Source organism: Calidris pugnax, unplaced genomic scaffold (assembly GCF_001431845.1).
Source record: "Calidris pugnax isolate Ruff unplaced genomic scaffold, ASM143184v1 scaffold269, whole genome shotgun sequence".
Classification (NCBI taxonomy): domain Eukaryota; kingdom Metazoa; phylum Chordata; class Aves; order Charadriiformes; family Scolopacidae; genus Calidris; species Calidris pugnax.
The window spans coordinates 339,269-360,077 of NW_015091347.1; the positions used below are offsets into that span (position 1 = coordinate 339,269).

The following is a 20,809-nucleotide window of genomic DNA, read 5'->3' on the forward strand; positions in this document are numbered from 1 at the left end:
AGAAGGAATTCCAGCCTGCAGGCCCCCTCTGGAGCAGCCAAGGATGCCCGTGTGGTCCTGGGGGTCGTGGTCCTGGGGGTCGCCGAGGTGGGATGGGGGCTTCCTCCCCGTATTTATCCCCCAAGAGGCAGCTGATGGATGGGAATGCCTACAATTTGAATTTCAATACATTTTTGCCTATGGTTTTAGCTTTTTGCCTATCGCTTTAGCTTTTTCTCCCTCTCCCTCCGCCCCCCCCCAAGACCGGCACATTCCTAAGCATTAATATTATTGATGCTGTTGTGCTGGAGAAAGGGGGCTTCCTACTTAAAAATGCTGGTCTTTTGTTCACTGGAGCCCTGGGGCAGGCAGTGAAAAATAAAATTTCCAGGGAGAAGAGTTACCCTGATCCCAGTAGACACTTCACGAGTAGCCATGGCTCGTCTGTTCCTATTTGCTCAGAAAACCTTCCTAGAAGCTACAGTCCATTTGAAAGGACTAAATGCCCCGCAGGATCTTATTATTTATGACAGGGAAGACAGGAGGCCTTCCCTTTCCACTCTTCCCCCACCTCCTTTGTTCTGGGGCACCATAAAAGGGGTCTCGCTCGAAAATCAAAGCTCTGGGCTGGGAAGATAAAGGAGAAGAATGAAGCAGGCAAAACAATGCCATATCTGCATTCCTGAGTCTTAGAAAGCAGATTTAGTTCACTGCAAATCCCCAGATGTATTGGGGGGGGGGGGAATCCCCCCAGTTTTCATTTTCAGCAAAGCTTTTTTACACTTCTTCAGCTGGAGGGATGGGAAGATGTGGTTTTTCACCCCCTTTAAAGCTCTCGTATCCTGTCGGCGCTGCGTAAAGCGACCGCAGCGGGGCTGGGGCTCACATCCTCATCTTCCAGATTGTTCCCATCCCAGGTGAGCGGAAATTTTTGCTTCCAGAGGCAAAATCATCCCAGGGGTTGATGCAGGTGTGAATGGGCCAAGTAGAAACAATTTAGAAAGTCTGTGTTGTAAATAGGAAAAGAATCCAAACGGTCTCAACCTTGGGAGAGCAGGTGATTGTCATCTGGGAGTAGGTGGTGTGGGCTGTGAACACTAGCCCTCTGGCTAGTGAAAATGGAGATAGGCGGCCTCTGAAGGGACTGGGAGAGCAGCAGTGGTTACTGGTCCTACTGGGAGTACTGCATGCTTCAGAGGACTGAATAACGGCTTAAGGGAAGGGAGGTGGTGTGAGTCCCCTCCTTATTCCCCAGGGATTGCTCCTCTCCCTGCTGGAATACGGAGCTTCCTCCCCAATGTCTTTGACCCGAGTCCCCTCCTTATTCCCCATGGATTGCTCCTCTCCCTGCTGGAATATGGAGCTTCCTCCCCGATGTCTTCAACCCGAGTCCTCTCCTTATTCCCCAGGGATTGCTCCTCTCCCTGCTGGAATACGGAGCTTCCTCCTGATGTCTTCAACCCAAGTCCCCTCCTTATTCCCCATGGATTGCTCCTCTCCCTGCTGGAATACAGAGCTTCCTCCCCAATGTCTTCGACCCGAGTCCCCTCCTTATTCCCCATGGATTGCTCCTCTCCCTGCTGGAATATGGAGCTTCCTCCTGGTGGCCTTGCGTAAGAGCAAACACCCTCTCGCTCCAGGACCGAGGCTCCATCTGCCAAACTCTGATTATTCAGCTCCTCTTGTTTGTTGATTCATGTCAGGTCTTTTCTCCTTGCTCATCTCCTCCCACCACCCGGGCTGGAGTAACTCCACCGCCGCGGTCGCTCCGGTTATCCCGGTTTAGCTGATGCCAGGTTGGGGCTGGATGAGTGATGCGTGTTTGAGTGAGTAGCGAGAGCTCCGGGCTGCCCGCCTGTGTCCAAAGCTCTTTGTGTTATTCAGGCTTGGCTTGGGTTGCTGTCAAGTCTTTGGAAGATCTCCTGCAGCACTGCTGCCCATTCGTGGCAGCAGAAGTGGTGGGATGAAGCTCCAGCAGCTTCTTCTGCTGCAGCTCTGGTGGGGCTGGTTGGGACCCTTCTGTGGTGTATGGCTGGTTAGAAGGAAAGACAAAGGCCGTTGGCCTTCAAATAAGTAGAACTTTGAGAACGTTGTCCCATCTACAGCTTCAGAGAATCCACCAAACATTTGGTTTAGAAGGTACTAAAGGGAGGTTGAGGTCAGCCATTAAGAAAGTCCCTCTGTAAGGCCAGCCAGCAGCTCAAGGAATGTGTGGCATTTGCATCTCTGGAGACTTTCAAGTCGGAGAACCTCCTGGCAGAGTTGGCTGAGGTCCAGCTGAACCTGCTCTGGTGTCACCTTCTGGCTTAGGTGGCTTCTTGGCTCTTGAGTGCTCTTTCTTATCTGCAAGTGTTGGAGAGTAACACACAATTGCCTGGCTGATGTTGGTGCTTACTTGGTTGTTGATGTTCTAAAAGAAGGTTTCTTCTCCAACTATATGAATTGTGTATTAGAAATACAGTCAGGTTCCAGCATCACACTCTCCTTAGTGGGAATTTACTGTTACACAAAGGCTTCAGGGCATTTTGGTGTCAAGATCTCACCTGTCTCTAGGTGCACGAGGTGGAATGATGGTGATATCCCAAAGTGAAGGTGGGAGAGGGACCAACACCGTGTCCCTGAGGGACAGATCCCATGTTTGGTTGTGCTGGTGAGAGTTACCTGAGTCAGAACATTATTTTTCAAGAGGTTAATCCCCAGGGTGAGCCAGAGAAGCAAAAGGACTGCAGTAAAGGCTGCTGGGGTTTAGGACATAGGGGTTTAGCAAAATGTAATATGAATAAAAAGATACTTTGGGTGTCCCTTTTGCTATTTTTCTCCTAGCTCTACATTTCCCACTTTGTTCCCCTCATCTCCAGTCCTGCTGCTGGCCTTGTGACCTCTTTGTGTCACCTGAGCTGCTGACACTACTGCCTCCTGTGCTGAATGTCCTCACCTGGATCGTTTTGTTTTCAGCTCCCACTTGTTTTCCAGCCTTGGCCTCTGATCACTTGTTTTCCTTGAGCTCCAGCCCCATCTCTTGCTATTTCCTCACCTCCAACTTCAGACCCTGGTGTGACCCAACCAAACCCTGCTGCATCCTTGCTGGGACTTTTTTTCCAGATAGAATTCAAAGATGCTACTAGAACTAATAGATTGACCTCGTCAGCCCTCGTGCCTTTGAAACCTCTCTCCTTTAACTGATTTATATCTCCTGACCATCTCCTGCTTCCCTCAGGGTGGGTGTGCTGTGCTTCAGGGGGTTCATTCCGAGATGTCTTTGTGCTTGGGTTGCTCCAGGAGCTCAGGTCACATTATCTTCATGCTCCTTTATGGCCTCAGAGCCTACGAAAAGTCTCTCGGGCGTCTCTTTGGCCCTTGGTACCCAATTTTCTTCTCTGTGGGTAGGTGACACGTTTGGCTTACCTTGTGGTTATTGTTGAATACCCAATTATAAATAACATTTTTGGCCATGAAGAGCGCGGCAGCACGTTTTGCCCTTGGAAATAGTTTGTGGTTCTCATTACACGTTTTCTCATCCACACAAAGAACCTTCTCCAGAGAGTTCAAACTGTAGCTAATCCTCCTGCGTCCCCTTCCAGATGTGTGTGCTCAGGCAAATCAATAACGTTGGAAAGCAATTAATGCTGCTGCTCAGATAGGCTGGCAGCTTAGGAATTTACAGCCTTCCCTCTCTGGCAGAGAGGGCTAATTAAACCCAAAGGCAGCCAAAGCTGGTGGAGGTGGTTGTATAATCTGGGCAGGAAAATGCACCCCCAGGGAGATGCACCCAGGCTGGTCCCTCTCTGCCCTTCCTCCACCCACCAAAATACACCAGCGTTGGGACAGCTTGTGCAAGGACTGCAGGTTTTTGGGGACTATTTCTTACAGGCATTGCCCAAGGGGTGGCAGAGACAAGAAGAAGTGGAGCTTCCATATTTTTGGGCTTTTGTAAATAAGAACATCGACAGCACTTAGCAGTTTTAATGACCTACTTTACTCTCCCTGTGCCTGCTGCTCTCGTGATAGATGGAAATGTGTTTATTCTTGGCTGGTTCTTGTCATCATAGTTAATTTTAATGGTTTTTAGCTAGTGACACTGAAATTAATCACCTTTAACATATTTCATGACTCCTCACGACGCGGAGGCCAGCCTTAACTGGTGTCAGCCCGGCACGAGATAAACACTGCAGCATCAAAGAGCTCCCAGCATTTTCATTTTATTTTATTTCTTTTCTTTATAGAGCAAATCAGTAAGTACACATTTATGAAGGTTATCGGAGAGAGAAGGCTATTTTTAAACTCTCACTTCTATGGAATTTTCAAATCCCTTTCTGAAAATCTCCCCGACCAGCGAGGGAGCCCGTTAGCGATGTGGTGTTGGTTGGTCCTTCTTCAAAACCAGTGTCCTCTTTGAGGACCAAAGGCCTTGGTGCTTGGTGGTGCCTGGTTCCAGATTCTGGTTGGGTTTTTAGGGCTGTATAAATTAGTTTCCAAAATAGAATCTGCTGTGGCGGGAGGAAAGGAGTAAAATGTCTTGTTGCTAAGGAACATGAGAGAGAACTGGGAGATGTGACTCAATCCTTGGCTTCGTTTAATTTCTCTTCGGTAAGATGTGGGTCCACGGAGCATGTCTTTCTAAGTGTGAGGGGATGGATATTAAAAATATTTAGTGGTGTTTTAAGGAGGGGTGGAGATAACTGATGCTGCCTGGGGAACTGGCTGAACTCTGTCCATGCAGAGTTAAAGGTATCCCTGAGTTTTCATAGAGTCATAGAATTGCCCAGGCCGGAAGGGACCTCCAAAGGCCATCTAGTCCGACCCCCCCACAGTCAGCAGGGACACCCCCAACTAGACCAGGTTGCCCAGGGCCTCGTCGAGCCTTTCCTTGAATATCTCCAGGGAAGGGGCCTCAACCACCTCCCTGGGCAACCTGTTCCAGTGCTCCACCACCCTCCCAGTGAAGAACCCTCTCCTCATCTCCAGTCTAAAGCTGTTCCCCTCCAGCTTGAAGCCATTGCCCCTCGTCCTGTCACTGCAGGCCTTTCTAAATGCAGAATTCAGGAACATGGGAAAGATGTGGGAAAACCAAACCCTGTCTTCCCATCTCCCCATTCTCTCTTCAGAAGACTCTGGTGCTGCTCCATCTCTCCCTGTGGCAGAGTTTAATTTTAGAGAAGAATAGGTCTTCGGGGGCTAATAGACTGGAAGAATTTGAGCTTGACTTGCTGCAAATCTCTCTTCAGAGAGGCTGGATTTCGCTCTTGCTTTGTAATACCTACCTCTGCTTTTTTTTTTTTTTTTTTTTCATCCCATCCCTCTGGTGTATGGACAACACCACACAGCTTGGTGTCATCCGCAAACTTGCTGATGGTGCCTTTAATCCCCCTGTCTATATCATTGATAAAAATGTTAAACAGTATTTTGCAGAATTCAGGAACATGGGAAAGATGTGGGAAAACCAAACCCTGTCTTCCCATCTCCCCATTCCCTCCCATTCTCTCTTCAAAAGACTCTGGTGCTGCTCTGTCTCTCCCTGTGGCAGAGTTTAATTTTAGAGAAGAATAGGTCTTCGGGGGCTAATAGACTGGAAGAATTTGAGCTTGACTTGCTGCAAATCTCTCTTCAGAGAGGCTGGATTTCGCTCTTGCTTTGTAATACCTACCTCTGCTTTTTTTTTTTTTATTTTTACAGAATTCCCACACTTTTTCCCAGCTTTGATTTCATGACACTGCAGTTTGTGTCTGTGTTTTAAACTGTGCAGCCACACGTTTTCCTGCTTTTGGACCTCAGCAGGGCCCAGCAGGGCTCTGCCCCCTCCGAAATCACTGCTTACGTCGGGGGGGGCGTGGATCAGTGGACCCCACCGAGATTTTTCTCTTGGGGTCAAAGTTTTCTAACCCCGTGTCAGAAAACACGCTGCTAGCAGGGATTGGGCCCGAGTTCAAACCCAAAATATTGGCCCTAGCAGCAGGAGATAAGGCAGGAGATCTCTATTGGCTCAGCAGGGGCTTGTTTGCCCTCGGCAAAGCCCAAGAAGGCTGCAGGGGGACAGGCAGAATGTCCTATAGGAAGTGTCCTGTTCAGAATATAAAATCATAGATTGGTTGGAGTTGGAAGGGACCTTAAAGATCATCAAGTTCCAACCCCCCTGCCCTGGGCAGGGACACCTCCCACCAGCCCAGGTTGCTCCAAGCCCCCTCCAACCCACCCTTGAACCCCTCCAGGGATGTAATTGCACCCCTGTAGGGGCACAGGAGGGGACACTCCGGGGCTGGTTGTCCCCCAGCAAGTTCAGCTCCGTTTCCATCAGGCTGAGGGTAGAGTTTTGCCACGTGTTGGCTTTGGCAGGGAGCTCAGCCTGAGAAGGTCCGGGTTCCTGTGCTTTGCTCCACCACCCCCTCACCGGGGCTGCCACAACCGCTCACGCTCTTCTGCCCTAAGAGCATCAGCTCCAGCAGATTATTTTTAATCCGGGTGGCTGCAGTGATTTAAATCCCTCTCCAACCCCGGGCAAAGGTGTAGGAGCACGACCAGATTGTCACCATGGCTCGGGAGGAAGACCCAGGAGACCTCAGCCTATCCCAGGAGACCTCAGTATATCGCAGGAGACCTCAGTATATCCCAGGAGACCTCAACCTATCCCAAGAGATCCCCGTGAGCTTTCAGGGAATTCCCAAATTAACCCAGGAAAAGCATATTGGGCTGAAAATCAGCCATGGAATGACTAGGAATTGCTGCTGGCTGACAGCAAACGAGCTGCATGAAGTATATCCTGACGTGCCGTCGCAGTCTGCGGCGCTGGAGTGAGACAAGCCCTGCTTTTAATGAAGTAATTGTTATTTAATAGGTTTTTTTTATCAACACTGGGGGAATTTCAGGCCTCGCTGATACAACAGGAGCTCGGTGGTGTAGCAACGCCGGCGGGGTTGGATTGATAAATGTTCCTGGGGGAGGTGGAGCCCGTGGCAGCTTCCCAAAACCACAATGAACCACCTGGCACGAGGATTCCTTTTTTCTTCCCTCCCTCTAAAGGCTTTGGCCAGCCCCGTGGTGGCAGCCAAGGGTGGGATATTGTTCCTCCCTCCTAATCATAGAATGGTTCGAGTTGGAAGGGACCTTAGAGACACCTTCGCGCCAGCAAAACTTCATGAGTGGTCCAGCCTCAGGTGGGGCTTCTTTTTTTGGGTTGTGATTGGGATTTGGGGTTTTTTTCCAGCCAATTTCTCACTGTAGGAGGTGGAGATTTTGTCTTTGCTTGTTCAAGCCAGGATTTTTGGCCAAACCTGCCTTTCTGAGGAGAAGCAGTCCCTGCTCCTTCTAGGAAAGGGCTCCGTTTCTCGGTGAACTATTTGTGTTACGGTGGTTAAATCTGAGGTGGAAATTAATATGGATAAATATTAGGAGGGTTTTTTGTTATATTTGCCTTCTGGTTGGTAAATCAGCATCTCTGACTGTAGCACCCATGTCAAGTTGTCTGGTAGTAGTGGTACTTTATCATTTGAAGTTACTTCTGTGTCACTTGTCAACCTGGACACCTCATGTGGAGACAATGTGGAACAATGAAGGTAGAAAAGGGCTAATTAGGCTGTTGACATCTCCTTAGATTTGTTTCTGGTCTAAACCCTCTGCCTGGATTCCATAATTTCCTTGCATTCACTAATTGTGGCTGTTTGGGGATGGGCATATGGGGGTAGGGGTGTAGGACCACTGCTGGAGCTGCAGCTGGAGAACATCACCTGCTTCTGCTGGCACTGTCACCCAGGGGACAGCAAAGGTTTGGGACCAGGGTTTTGGAGCAGAAAGCGTTGATTCTTGGTAGCAACCTTGGCATTGGGGCTTATCCAGGAGCTGGGACTGCTGTGCCTGCTCTGTCTGACCCAAAATGCATCAGGAGTTAAATCTCTTGTAGGATGCGTCGCTGGCTTGAGGGTCAAAGGATGTGACCAGAGGGTGCCAGAGGATGTGGAAGCAGGATGGGAAGTGGTTCAACTTCTATTGCTGTTGGCAGAAAGGCAGCAACCTGTCACAGAATCACCTGGGGTTGGAAGGGACCTCTGGAGATCATCCAGTCCAACCCCCTGCCAGAGCAGGTCCACCCAGAGCAGGTCCCACAGGAACGTGTCCAGGTGGGGTTTGAATGTCTCCAGAGAAGGAGACTCCACCACCTCCCTGGGCAGCCTCTGCCAGGGCTCTGCCACCCTCACAGCAAAGAAGTTCCTCCTCATGTTTAGGTGGAACTTCTTATGTTCAAGTTTGTGCCCATTTCCTCTTGTCCTGTCCCTGGGCACCACTGGAAAAAGACTGGCCCCATCCTCCCGACACCCACCCTTGAAGTATTTATAGGTGTTGATTTTTCAGTCTTTTTTTCTCCAGACTAAAATGACCCAAGTCCCTCAGCCTTTCCTCATCAGAGAGATGCTCCAGGCCCCTCATTATTTTTGTAGCCCTCTCTGTCCCCTCTCCAGCAGTTCCCTGTTGGCCTCCTGAGCCCTCACAGCTGATAGGGGTCACTTTTCCCCATCAGGCACCCACTTGCTTTTCTCTTCTTTTCCATAACCCATCACGCTTGGATTTTCTCCCTGGTCTCTTCTCTCCCCCGCCCAGGAGAAGCCAAACCTCCATCAGTGAATCATTCTTGCGTAGGAATAAACCTGGGAGGTGGGTTCATCCTGAGAAGCTCGTGCAGAGCAGGCAGTGAGTTTAACCAAGGAACCCTGCAAATCTTTCCATTCAATAATTGAATTTCTGGTTGTTGGACCTGCTGGGACGTTGTCCCACCTCGTCCTGGCTGCTGCACTGGACCTTTGCAGGAGGCCACTTAATGAGGTGGAAAACAAGAGAATTATTTTAACCTGTGGCTTAAAGGCAGAGCAGATTTACTGTGTTTTAAAAACTCACGTCTGCTTTCTGGTTCATGCTGGAAACAAGTATTGATCCCAAGCAAAGCTCACCCTTGGATGGTGGAAGTATGTCCCTTGTGTCTTTTTCATAAGTCAGATCCCGAAGAACTGGATGTGGAGTGGGTGAAATGATCCAAATGGTTTTTCTGGGTTTGGTGCCCGAGGTGACACCCGAAGGTGACTTGCTGGCCTGGTCACCAGGGGTAGCAGAATTCCTGCAGCGCTGGAACTGGATGCCTTTCTCTCCAGTTTAAATCCATTTCTCTGATGGAGTCATTTTTCCTTAAGTCAGATCCCGAAGAACTGGATGTGGAGTGGGTGAAATGATCCAAATGAGTACAAGCCTATCAGTAATTGCTTTATTTGTCTGTTTATTTGCTTGTCTCTCCGGGGTCTGTCACCTCCCATCACGTTACATCAACTCCAACGAGTCAGGATGAGACTCTGCATCCCATTATTCTCGAGGGGGGGCTGATCTGAGATAATAAATGAGCCATCACTTCACTCTGATGATGGATACAACCAAAATCTATCCTAACTTGGTTTGGGGGTGTTGGCACAAGCTGTTCGTTTATTGTGTGTAATTAAAAAAACCCCCATCAAACCAAAAACACCCCTTTAATTAAAGCCCCCACCGCCAGAGCTTGTGATGCTCAGTGTTCAGTGATTGGGGTTGGATTGCTGAGAGCACAGGAGTGGGGGTTGTTGGAGATTTTAGGATTTCAGATATTGAGATGTGTTTGGCCGTGAGCTGTCAGGCTGCTAAAAGGGACACTTTACCCCAAATCAGAGCTCTGCTCATAGACAGAAAGGTGCTGAGATGGTTGGAATTAGGTTTATTACAAGTAGAGGGACTGCATCCATCGCTGGTAAAGTAGAAGGATAAAGACTTGGCTGTTTAAAGGGATTAAAGCCTCGTGAAGCCCAGCGAGGTGTAACCCTGTTCCTGGGATGAGGGTTTTCCTGTGGTCTGTGTCCATCTCTTCTCCCAAATCCCAGCTCCTGAGGCTGCTCCCCAAATTCCAGGTGGTGCCTGTCCCCGGGCAGTAGGGACAAGGAGGAGATGGTGCCTCTGTCACCTGGGGTGGGGGGGCTTCCTTGCTTTTGTTGTTTTGGGTCAAACCAGCCTTAATCTGCTGCAATTTGGTTGTGGTATTTATGGCTTTAATGCAGGTGGAATAGGGGGTTGTCTTCCCTCTCCTCTCTGGGGCCGGGGGGCAGGAGTGGGAGGGCGATGGCTGGTGATGCCTTGCTCTGCTGACAGCTTCCCGGAGCCTTTTTATACCTGTTGATTTATTCTGGTCAATAAGAGCTCTTCTGTTGGAGCTAAACTGCTTTTAAATCGTGGGGACAAGGGCACTTTTGTTGGGGAGGCTGGAGCCCTTCCACTTTCAGAGCTTTGGGAGGAGAAGTGGACATTCAAGGGCATTGTTCTCCTTCCCATTCAAACCAAACTCAGCCTCTCCTCCCAGTTTGCCTGAATTTATCCCAGTTTCACCAGCGTAAGGCGGACCGTGTCCCATCCATAGAGAAACAGAGCAGGAGGGATGGCTCCTGAGCTGCGTTCTCATCTTCTTGTAGACTTCTTGACGGTTGGACAAGATGATCTTTAAGGTCACTTTCAGAGCTTTGGGAGGAGAAGTGGACATTCAAGGGCATTGTTCTCCTTCCCATTCAAACCAAACTCAGCCTCTCCTCCCAGTTTGCCTGAATTTATCCCAGTTTCACCAGCGTAAGGCGGACCGTGTCCCATCCATAGAGAAACAGAGCAGGAGGGATGGCTCCTGAGCTGCGTTCTCATCTTCTTGTAGACTTCTTGACGGTTGGACAAGATGATCTTTAAGGTCCCTTCCAACCTAGAAGATTCTGTGATTGTTGTATTTATTCCAAAGGGGATAAACTGCACCTCTTTAAAACCAGCCGCCTTCGTTTTCTATTAAATAAACCAAAGAGAGTAACGCGTTTGTTTTGGAAAAGCTTGAGAAGACTCAGGGAGCTAATAATGCCCTGGAATGGTCCCTCCACAGCTGCAAGGAGGACCATGAAAATTGCAGGTGTGCTGGAAGGGCAGCCCCGAGCACTCAGAGCTCTAAATTCAGGTATCATTAGTCATTCGTTTGTTCTGGAGGCACCTAAGACTATCAGAATGAGAGCCAGTAACAAAGCACTTATTTCTGCTGGTAGTTTATACCCCGTGTTTGCTGGTGGCCATGAGATTAACTGGGTTTCTTAGTTTTTCCAGTGGTGAAGATCCCAGAATCACAGAATCTTCTAGGTTGGAAGGGACCTTAAAGATCATCTTGTCCAACCGTCAACCTCACTGACAAAAATAGACACCCACACAACAAACAAGGAGCATCATCACTAAACCAGACCTCCCAGCACTACATCAACCCCTCTTTTGAACACCTCTAGGGATGGTGTCTCCACCACCTCCCTGGGCAGCCCATTCCAGTGTCTGATGACCCTTTCAGTGAAAAAATTGTTCCTAATATCCAGCCTGAACCTCCCCTGGTGCAACTTGAGGCCATTTCCTCTTGTCCTGTCGCCTGTGACTTGAGAAAAGAGACCGACCCCCATAGCTCTCAGGTGCTGCTCATCAGCCAGAGCTTCCGACGCTCCCACCTGAAGCTGCTTTGCCAGATAAATGTGTCTTTTGTGTTAAATTCTTCCATTCCAGCTGCTCTTAGCCAAGAATTAGAAGAAAAGCCACCTCTCTGTTTAATTCGGGAAATCTCTTTCTGTAAATAATTGCTATTAAGTGCTGTGTAGAACAAGTTATGTGCCAAACTGAGCCAAATCTAAACTAAAGTGGTTTTGTTTTAATTTATTTCGTTGGGCAGTGTCAAAGAAACACGGCAAACTCATCACCTTCCTCCGAACATTCATGAAGTCGCGCCCAACGAAACAGAAGCTGAAGCAGCGGGGGATCCTGAAGGAAAGGGTGTTTGGCTGCGACCTGGGAGAGCATCTCCTCAACTCGGGCCATGATGGTAAGAACCAGTTCATTCTGAAGTTCTTCCTTCTGGGGGGAATCTTATTTTGGGGAGGGGGTCACATCCAGCAAAGGTTGGTCCTAGCAGAGAAATGTGTACCCAAAATCGATGGCTAATTGAGCACCGTGGTTCGACACGATGAGTTCTCCTCCTCCTGAAGTCTTCAAATAAATCTTCAATTTATTTTTTCTTTGCAGGGGAGTAAACTTTCTGTGTCAGCCTCAATGAATAATTAACTGCTGTGTTAAATCCATGCATTTCTCAGTACCTGTGTATGATTCTGCTGCAATTTGCAGAACTCCTTCCTCTGCCTTTTCCCTTGATTTCCCCTGATTTACAGGAATTCCCTGGATATTATGCTTTGTCACGTCTCGCTTTTCTCTTTTATGGTGAGTTTTCTGTAGCTCTTCTCGGTCCCTTTCTCCTTCCCACCAGCAGTTTAGGGAGGTAGCAGAGAAGTGATGTCTATTCAGAGAAAAAATGTGACAATTATTACTGCTTCTGCTCAGATGGACTTCAGTTTCTGTGGCTTTCCCACCCTGTGACCCCTCTGATCCAGGCTGTGAAGGTGCCTTCACAGGTACCAGCAGAGATGAGACTGGAATTCTCATCGATGGCTGTTGAGATGAGGTTGTTGAGATGGGTGTTGAGATGAGCATCACGGAGCTGCTGGAACCCCAGCTGGTTTGCCCAGGAGCTGGAGCCCTCAGGAGATGGGTGGTGGGTGCAGCATCACCAGCTACAGCAGCTTGTGGAGCAATTTCATATTTTTCTCCTTGCCTGAGGATTTTGCGGTAGGTTCCTGCGCCAGGGTGTTAACGTGATGTCTCCCAGCTTTGGCGTGCAGGCTGAAGCAGAGGAGAAGTGACATTTTGGGGTAGGAAAGGAGTTTTCTCTGTTAAATTGTGTTTTCAGTGGTTCCTTTGGGCTCCTCGCTCACACGAGTGCCTTTTGGAAACGGGATGGCAAAGGGTGGGGAGGTGTTTCTTGCACTTCTTCCAGCTGATTCAGTCCCTTAGTACCCCTTGGTGAATAAGATGAGCTTGTTCTTGTGGAATCAGGGCCGTGGCAAGGCTCGTTGCCTTGTTAATTGGAACCAGCGGAGATCTTTGTTGCCGGGGTTTGAAAAGCATCAGAGAGGCAGAAACTGGATGGTTTGGAGACAGAAAGAGACAGTCACCCCTGTAAGAGCTGCATGGGGAGGAGGTAATTTACGCCGCCGGGTAGCTATGGAGCTGGGGTTTGTGTTCCTGCTGTGGGAGCAATCTTGGAGGGCAGGAGACGTGCCAGCAGGGTGAGCTCATTAATGGCAACGAGAGAATTCTCTTTTATCCCCAGCCCTCCTCCCGGCCCTTTTAGTTGAGCACGAGTCAGCAATAATAAAAGCTTTTCCCTGCCCTCTGCGCTGCCTTCTCCCCCTGGCTTTGAGGGGTTTGCATTTGGTTTAGTGTTAAAAGACCCATCCTGAGCTGGAGGGGACTGTTCTAACTCCTGTTTGATGGTCTCCAGGAGCTCCCTCCCATCACATGTGACCAAGGGACTGCGACTGAGCTGTGCTAATGAGTTACCTTCATACAAGGAGTCGCCCCTTGAGTTCCCCCCTTGATTTAATCACTCGTTCCCAACTCCCTGGAGTGAAGCAGATCCAATTGGAAGGTTGCTAAGAGGGGGCCTGTCTCCGTTGCAGGCAGCAGGAGCGGTGTTTTTCTGGGTGATTCAGCTCCCTGACCTGGTTTTCCAAGTGACGTTGTCTTCCCCGGGGTGGGTTTTGCAGAGACGTTTCTGGGTTCCTCTGCATCACCGCATTTTTAATGTTCCCTCCTCCTGGAGCATTAATGATGCTCAGCCCTGGAGCTGGCAGCAGGGCTGGTCCTCCAAGAGGGGATTGACAGGACACAGGAGACCCCAAAGGTGCTGTCCTGCTCCTTCCCCTCCTAACCAGAGCATCCACGGGTGTTTTTATAGGAGCACAAAGTGCTGTCGCTGAAACCTGTGCGTGGTACCTACCAGTAAGGCTTTGGGATTACAGCACAAATCTGGAATCCTGGGCTGCCACCATCCAGGGTGACCTGGACAGGCTGGAGAGCTGGGCAGAGGAGAACCTCATGAGGTTCAACAAGGGCAAGCACAGGGTCCTGCACCTGGGGAGGAAGAACCCCAGGCACCAGTAGAGGTTAGGGGTGGACCTGCTGGAAAGCAGTTCTGAGGAGAAGGATCTGGGGGTCCTGATGAACAGTAAATTGTCCATGAGCCAGCAATGTGTCCTTGTGGCCAAGAGGCCAATGGGATCCTGGGCTGTGTAGGGAAGAGTGTGGCCAGGGGGTCCAGAGGGGGAGAATGACCTCCCTACTCTGCACTGGGGAGGCCACAACTGGAATCCTGCCTCCAGTTCTGGGCTCCCCAGTTCAAGAGGGACAGGGAACTGCTGGAGAGAGTCCAGCGTAGGGCAACAGAGATGATGGAGGGATTGGAGCATCTCCCTGATGAGGAAAGGCTGAGAGAGCTGGGACTCTTGAGCCTGGAGAAGAGAAGGCTGAGGGGAGACCTTCTCAATGCTGACAAGGATCTAAAGGGTGGGTTGAAGGAGGATGGAGCCGGACTCTTCTCAGTGGTTCCCAGTGACAGGACGAGGGGCAACGGGCACAAGCTGGACCATGGGAAGTTCCACTCCAATGTGAGGAAGAACTTGTTTGGGGTGAGGGTGGCAGAGCCCTGGGACAGGCTGCCCAGGGAGGGTGTGGAGTCCCCTTCTCTGGAGATCTTCAAGCCCCACCTGGATGGGATCCTGAGTGATGTCCTCTGGGCAACCTCTGAGATCACAAAGTCCAACCGCACAGTCTCATTTTTGCAGTCGTGAACGTCTGAAACTTTCCTTGACTTCTAGATGGGAAATGGTGAGAGAGGAGCAGAGCGAGAGAATAAAAGGGATCAGGAAGAACAAAAATTGAAATAGGTTTAATATTTTTTCACTCCACGTTGTCGGGGCAGTGGGCTGAGGTTGCTTTGCAGGAGAAGAGCGTGTTTGCTGTCGGGTCTGTGTCCCCCGAAGGGGATTGATGGGCACAGAGGGATGTTTGTCCCACTGAGCTGTCTTTGTGGGCTCAAAGGAGTATAAATTGAGGTGAGGTTTATAGGAGTTGAGCAATGCAGAGCAGGATTTGGGGTGATACCACCCTGAGATGAGTCGAGTTAGAGGGGTCTTAGAATGGTTAGAGTTGGAAGGGACCTTAAAGATCATCAAATTCCACCCCCTGCCCTGGGCAGGGACACCTCCCACCAGCCCAGGTTGCTCCAAGCCCCCTCCAACCTGCCCTTGAACCCCTCCAGGGATGGGGCAGCCACAGCTTCTCTGGGCAACCTCTTCCAGTGCCTCACCACCCTCACAGCAAAGAAGTTCTTTCTTTCTTTCTCGCCTTCAAACCTTCCTCTGTGCCTGGTGATTCATGCTGGGGATCGCCGTGATTCATAGACTGGTTTGGGTTGGAAGAGACCTTAAAAATCACCTCGTTCCACCCCCTGCCCTGGGCAGGGACACCTCCCACTCCAGCAGGTTGCTCAAAGGCCCCAGCTCGTTGTTGGCCACGTCCTGGGTTTGGGTTTGGCTGGGTTTATTTTAATTGTGGGTTTTTTGTGTGCTGACACTCGGGAGCTCCCCACACAGGGATGGGACCTTCTGTGGTGGGAGCTACAGCCCCATGTGGTGTGAAACCAGCCTTCCCCAAAGGCCCATGTGGACACCTCAGGGGAGGGAAACGTCCGGTTCCTTCCATGGATCTGAGTAATGGGCAGATCACAGGATTATTTTTCAAAATCATCCATTTTCTGAGCTGCTGTGGAAAATGGGAATGGGCACCAGGTGGGTGCACATCGGGGTGTTGCTCCAGTGAGAGTCTGTCCTTCCCTTTCCTCTTCCCTGTCACATCTCAGCAGCGACGTACAGGCTGGTACCTGCAGGAGCAAAACCAGTTTGGACGCGAGGGATCTTCTCTGTCGGGTCCAAATGTAGCAAAGGTGGTGGTGATGCTCCCTCCAGGTATGTTGGGTTGTGCAATACCCCTCCAGTCACCCCACGGCGCCGTGTAATTTGGGTGAGTTATTCATTTGTTGGCTCCTTCTGGGTTTTGAAAAGGTCCCCTGCCAACCAAGCGTCACTTGGAACCCGACCAGGCTTTGTAGGGAGCAGCTGTTTCTCCAGCACCCCAAGAGCTGCTCCCAGTTGGTGGGTGCTGTTGACACCAGCCGTGCCAGTTTGTTTTATGGAGCTGCAAGAGGCAGCAAACTCAGCATAATCCCTGCCTCCTCCACAGCCCTTCTTCCCTTTGGAGCTGGAGAGATGTTTTTCCGCTTAATTTTGGGGTTTTTTGGGTTTTTTTTTTTTGAAGGAAACCAAATCAAACTTAAATTTAGCTTGACCCCAATTAGAAAGACTTGTGCTGGGAGAGGCTGCAGGTGTTTGCTGCGGGTGAGGGCTTCATTGCAGCATCTGTCCCACCTCCCCAGCTCTGCCTCGGGGTGTTTGGAGATGGAGCTCTCCCCAGCTCCTGGTTTGGCAGAGGCTGGAGGAGAGGCCGGGGCTGGAAAGGTGGGAACAGAATCACAAGATCTTCATGGGTGGAAAGGAGCTCTGAGATCCCCGAGTCCAACCACACACACACACACAAAAGACCTCCACCATCTCAGGCACTAGAGCACGCCCTGAAGTGCCACCTCTACACCTTTCTTCAATCCCTCCAGGGATGGTGACTCCACCACCTCCCTGGGCAGGCTCTTCCAGGGCCTGACCACCCTCTCAGGAAAGTCATTCTTCCCAATATCTCATCTAAACCTCCCCTGCCCCAACTTGAGACCATTTCCTCTGCTCCTGTCATTATTCCCTTGGGAGAAGAGGCCAACCCCCACCTCTCTCCACCCTCCTTTCAGAGAGGGCAATGAGGTCTCCCCTCAGCCTCCTCTTCTCCAAACTCAACATGCCCAGTTCCCTCAGCCTCTCCTTGTATGACTTGTTCTCCAGACCCCTCCCCAGCTTGGTGGCTCTCCTCTGGACACACAACCTGGGCAGGTTCTTGGTGTCAGAGCAGCAGAGAAAAGGCACGGCTGGGGGTGAGGAGCTGTGAGCTGCAGCAGGTGGGCATCACTTATGGGGTGCTTCTTATCGACATCCGTCTTCGAGGTCCCTCCAGCTCCAGTTGTTTTGTGACACTGCTGGGAATGAGGTGCTGGAATCATAGAATCATTCAGGTTGGAAGAGACCCTTGGGATCATCGAGTCCAACCATCTACCCTACTCTACAAAGTCCTCCCCTACACTATATCCCTCAGTACCCCATCTAAACGTCCCTTGAACACATCCAGGGATGGTGACTCAACCACTTGGAATCGCTTGGAATCACTATAGAGGATGGGATATAAAATCCTGGCAGTTCTTTTTCCCTGTGGAAAACATTCCTGTTGCCTGCCACTTGATAACGATGATCGTTCTCTCTTGGTGAAGACCAGGCTGACCCTGGTGTACCCCAACGTGCAGTATCAGGTGGTCATTTCATGGGGTAATCCATACAATGCAGTTCAGAGGATTTTGAAGATGGACTTTGCTGACACACCAGATCCTTTCTCCCTGTTCTTCCTGCTCTTCCCAGTTGCCCAAGTGCTTGTGGCTGCCCCATCCCTGGAAGGGTCCAAGGCCAGGTTGGAGGGGGCTTGGAGCAACCTGGGCTGGTGGGAGGTGTCCCTGCCCAGGGCAGGGGGTGGAACGAGGAGAACTTTAAGGTTCCTCCAAACCGTTCTATGAGTCTGTGAAATTTATTAGCAATTTTTGTGGCCAAGTTGGGTAGGATTAAAAAAAAAAAATTAAAGGAAAGGGGGGACTTTCAACACTGTGTGTGAAATCAAGTCACAGCAGATACAGGCTCTCGGTCCTGTTACCTTCTGGGCACTAGTGACAAGTGTTTGCAGGGTTTATTCTCTTCTGCAGGTTATTATGCTCTTCAGATAAGCTCCTTACGGGCACCTTGGGATTTCTGGTGACATCACGGCGTGTTCTGCGTCCTCCGGTGTCACTGTCCTTGACGGTGATTTATTGCAGGTTGGAGTTCAGGGAGAGCACTGGGACAGGATGGAGAAACACCAGGAAGGTTTTGGGCAGCATCTCAGCAGGGATCTGTAAAAAATCTGGTTCCCCTTAACTCAAGCCCAAGGTTGGTCATCTGTATGTCATCTCTTCTGGGATTCATGTGAGGAGTCCCTTTTACTAGCTCGTAATTGTCATTAGAATAAGTCTGCCTGGCTGGCTTTGCTCTTTGCCAGCTGGGGAGGAAGCCTTGACTTGGAATTTAGGACAGCTGAGTCTTACATAGTTATTAATTGTAGGTTTTCTTGATGTTTTAAGAACATCATTACCCTCTTAGAGGGTCAATTTTACCATTTTCCACTCCTCCTGCTAGGGAGGGAGATTGAACGTGGCAAACAGGAAGTGAAGCAAACTGCTGAAAGGGAAAAAGTTCTAAATATTTACAAAATTGTTGCTTTTTCCCTTCCTTCCTTTAAATACTATTTTTAGCCATAAACACGAGGCAGCCCCTGGAATCCAAGCACTTCCAGTTTGTGTTCTGAAGGTTGAAATCCCCTCTCGGGATGTCCTTGGTGGGGAATTGCTTTGCTCCAAGATTTTTTTTGCTTCCAAAAGACTTAATTTTGCATTTTCAGAGCTTCCACCAGACATAGATCCCCAAGTTCTACCTGCGGCCACTGCAGATGAAAGAACAGAGAGTTACGGGGCGGCACAAGCGACCCAGGAGCGTTCCCCAAATATGCTTGGAATTGGTCGGGGTTGAACTCCAGCAGCCACATCAATTGACTTCTTTAAGCAATAACTTCTTGTTCTTATGCAAAGGTTGATTGAAACGCAGCAGGAAGAAGGCAGGTCGTTTGTAGAAGCACAACCCTTAGGTCCCGGCCAGGAAATGGGCCGCGGTCGTTAACGATGGGTTGGGGAGAAACCTTGGCTGGGGATGAGGCTGAAGGTTCATTCTGTGAATGGACCCTCGGGGCCTTTTTGTACTTTTTAAGAGGTATTTTCAGAGAATCCAAGCTGACAAGTTTGAATGTGCACTGAGAAGTTGCAAACCTCCGAGTGGGTTCAGCTCTGGCATCCTGCTTTCACTTCTTTCTTTATTTTTAAACATTTCTGTGCCTAAAGCCATTCATGATTAGGACTTATATCTGAATTTGAAGGACATGTTTGTGTTTCTTTTTTTTTTTCCTGCTAAGACATTTCTTGTGTGACTTTGGGCAAGTCCTTAAAGTGGGATTTCTCTCCTTTTCTCTCAGGCACTCAGATGGGGGTATCTGGAGGGTGATGCACCCTCTCTACCATAATATAGGTTTTTTTAAAGAAAAAAGTATGGATCCTAACTTCTGAATTTGAAGGACATGTTTGTGTTTCTTTTTTTTTTTCCTGCTAAGACATTTCTTGTGTGACTTTGGGCAAGTCCTTAAAGTGGGATTTCTCTCCTTTTCTCTCAGGCACTCAGCAGATGGAGGTACCTGGAGGGTGATTCACCCTCTCTATTATAATATAGGGTTTTTTAAAGAAAAAAGTATGGATCCTAACTTCTCCATTGGCACAGCAGGAAAAATAATGCATCTGTAGTTATCCAGTAATTTTTGTAATGCCATCCTTGGTATTTGGGGAGAGGGAGCCATGAATAAAACACAGGGCAAGTGGAGGACTCACGTAGGGGGCTGCAGCTCACACATTGGGGGTGTATTTTGTGTTTCCTGACCAGCCTTCTGACGCGGGCATTGAAACTGGAAATCTTCCTTTTCCACATCCCTGAATGAACAGTATTTTTCTCTGCGCTGTGGTGCTGTTGAGAAAATGGAAAGTAATTGTATGGAATAGTATGGAATTGTGCAGTATAGTATGGAATTGTATTGTATAGTGCAGTAAGGGCTAATCCTACACCAGAATATTTTATTTAATTACCAAGAAATTGTGTCAGGTGCCTGTGAATGAGCTGAGGAGACAGAAGCCCATGGATGGGGAGGACGTGGCTTTCCATCAGTAAATATTTCCAGTGCTTGAAATTTTAAAAGTTGTTTATATGCTGCATGCCACAGAGATACATTAAACCTTTTCTCCTCCCCAAGTGATTTACTTTTGCACCTGAGAAATCATTAGCAACTTATAGTAATATTTTTATTTTTTTTTAATCAAAGTCCACCTCCAGAGGACTTGGGCAGCCCAAGACCTGAGCTGGAGCTGGGCACTGGTGAGCTCAAACCCCACCACACGCCCTTTTCGTGGCCTGGGGGAACTTGTTTGGTGTCTCCCCTTCCACCTCCACACTTGTAAAATCAAACTAAAATCAAACTAATCGTCCGTATCTGCCCACGGGGTGCCTCGGGGGGCAGAAATGAAGCACTCAGGAGATGCAGAGGGTGATAGAAGCGTTAAATGGTATTTATTCAAGTGTTCACAGGGGTTGGTGAGGATCCAGAGTAGCCTCGGGAGTGTCTGTAGGAAATAAGTAAACCCACCTCTTCATCCCATGTATATATTTTCACAAATCTAAACATGTTGGGCATTTTGGGGAACCCAATGGTGCTGAATTCACCAGAGCACTTCCGTAAATGGGGGGAAAAGCTGTGTTTTAGGTGCCTGGGTGCTTCCCCAATCCTGTAGTTGTGTCCCTGGGCACACAAACCCATGGAACGTAAAGGATGGATCCAGCAGCGTGGAAAAAAGCACAAGAATTGACCCAAATTGCAGATGAGCAGAGAATATTTCCTGCAGATGTGTTCTCTGCTTCGCAAACTCCTTCCACCCAAGTTGATACTTTTAGAGGCCAATAGTTTTTTTGAGCTATTTTGGGCAAATTGCCAAAGATAACAGGCCCTGTTATTGCTTCCCCATCTGCCCTCGGAATTGCTGGAACTCCAGATTATTGGGTCC

General features: G+C 49.3%; 1 protein-coding gene across 5 annotated transcripts in view; it reads left to right on the forward strand.

Annotated features, from left to right (window-relative positions):
• The window catches only part of ARHGAP32 (Rho GTPase activating protein 32), a 329,747-nt gene that overhangs the window by 276,361 nt on the left and 32,577 nt on the right, over positions 1–20,809 (forward strand). For all 5 annotated transcript variants that reach the window (XM_014961083.1, XM_014961081.1, XM_014961082.1 and 2 more), the window contains one exon: positions 11,705–11,854. In XM_014961083.1, coding sequence (XP_014816569.1) covers positions 11,705–11,854 — 150 coding nt within the window. The remainder of the gene's footprint in view (positions 1–11,704; positions 11,855–20,809) is intronic.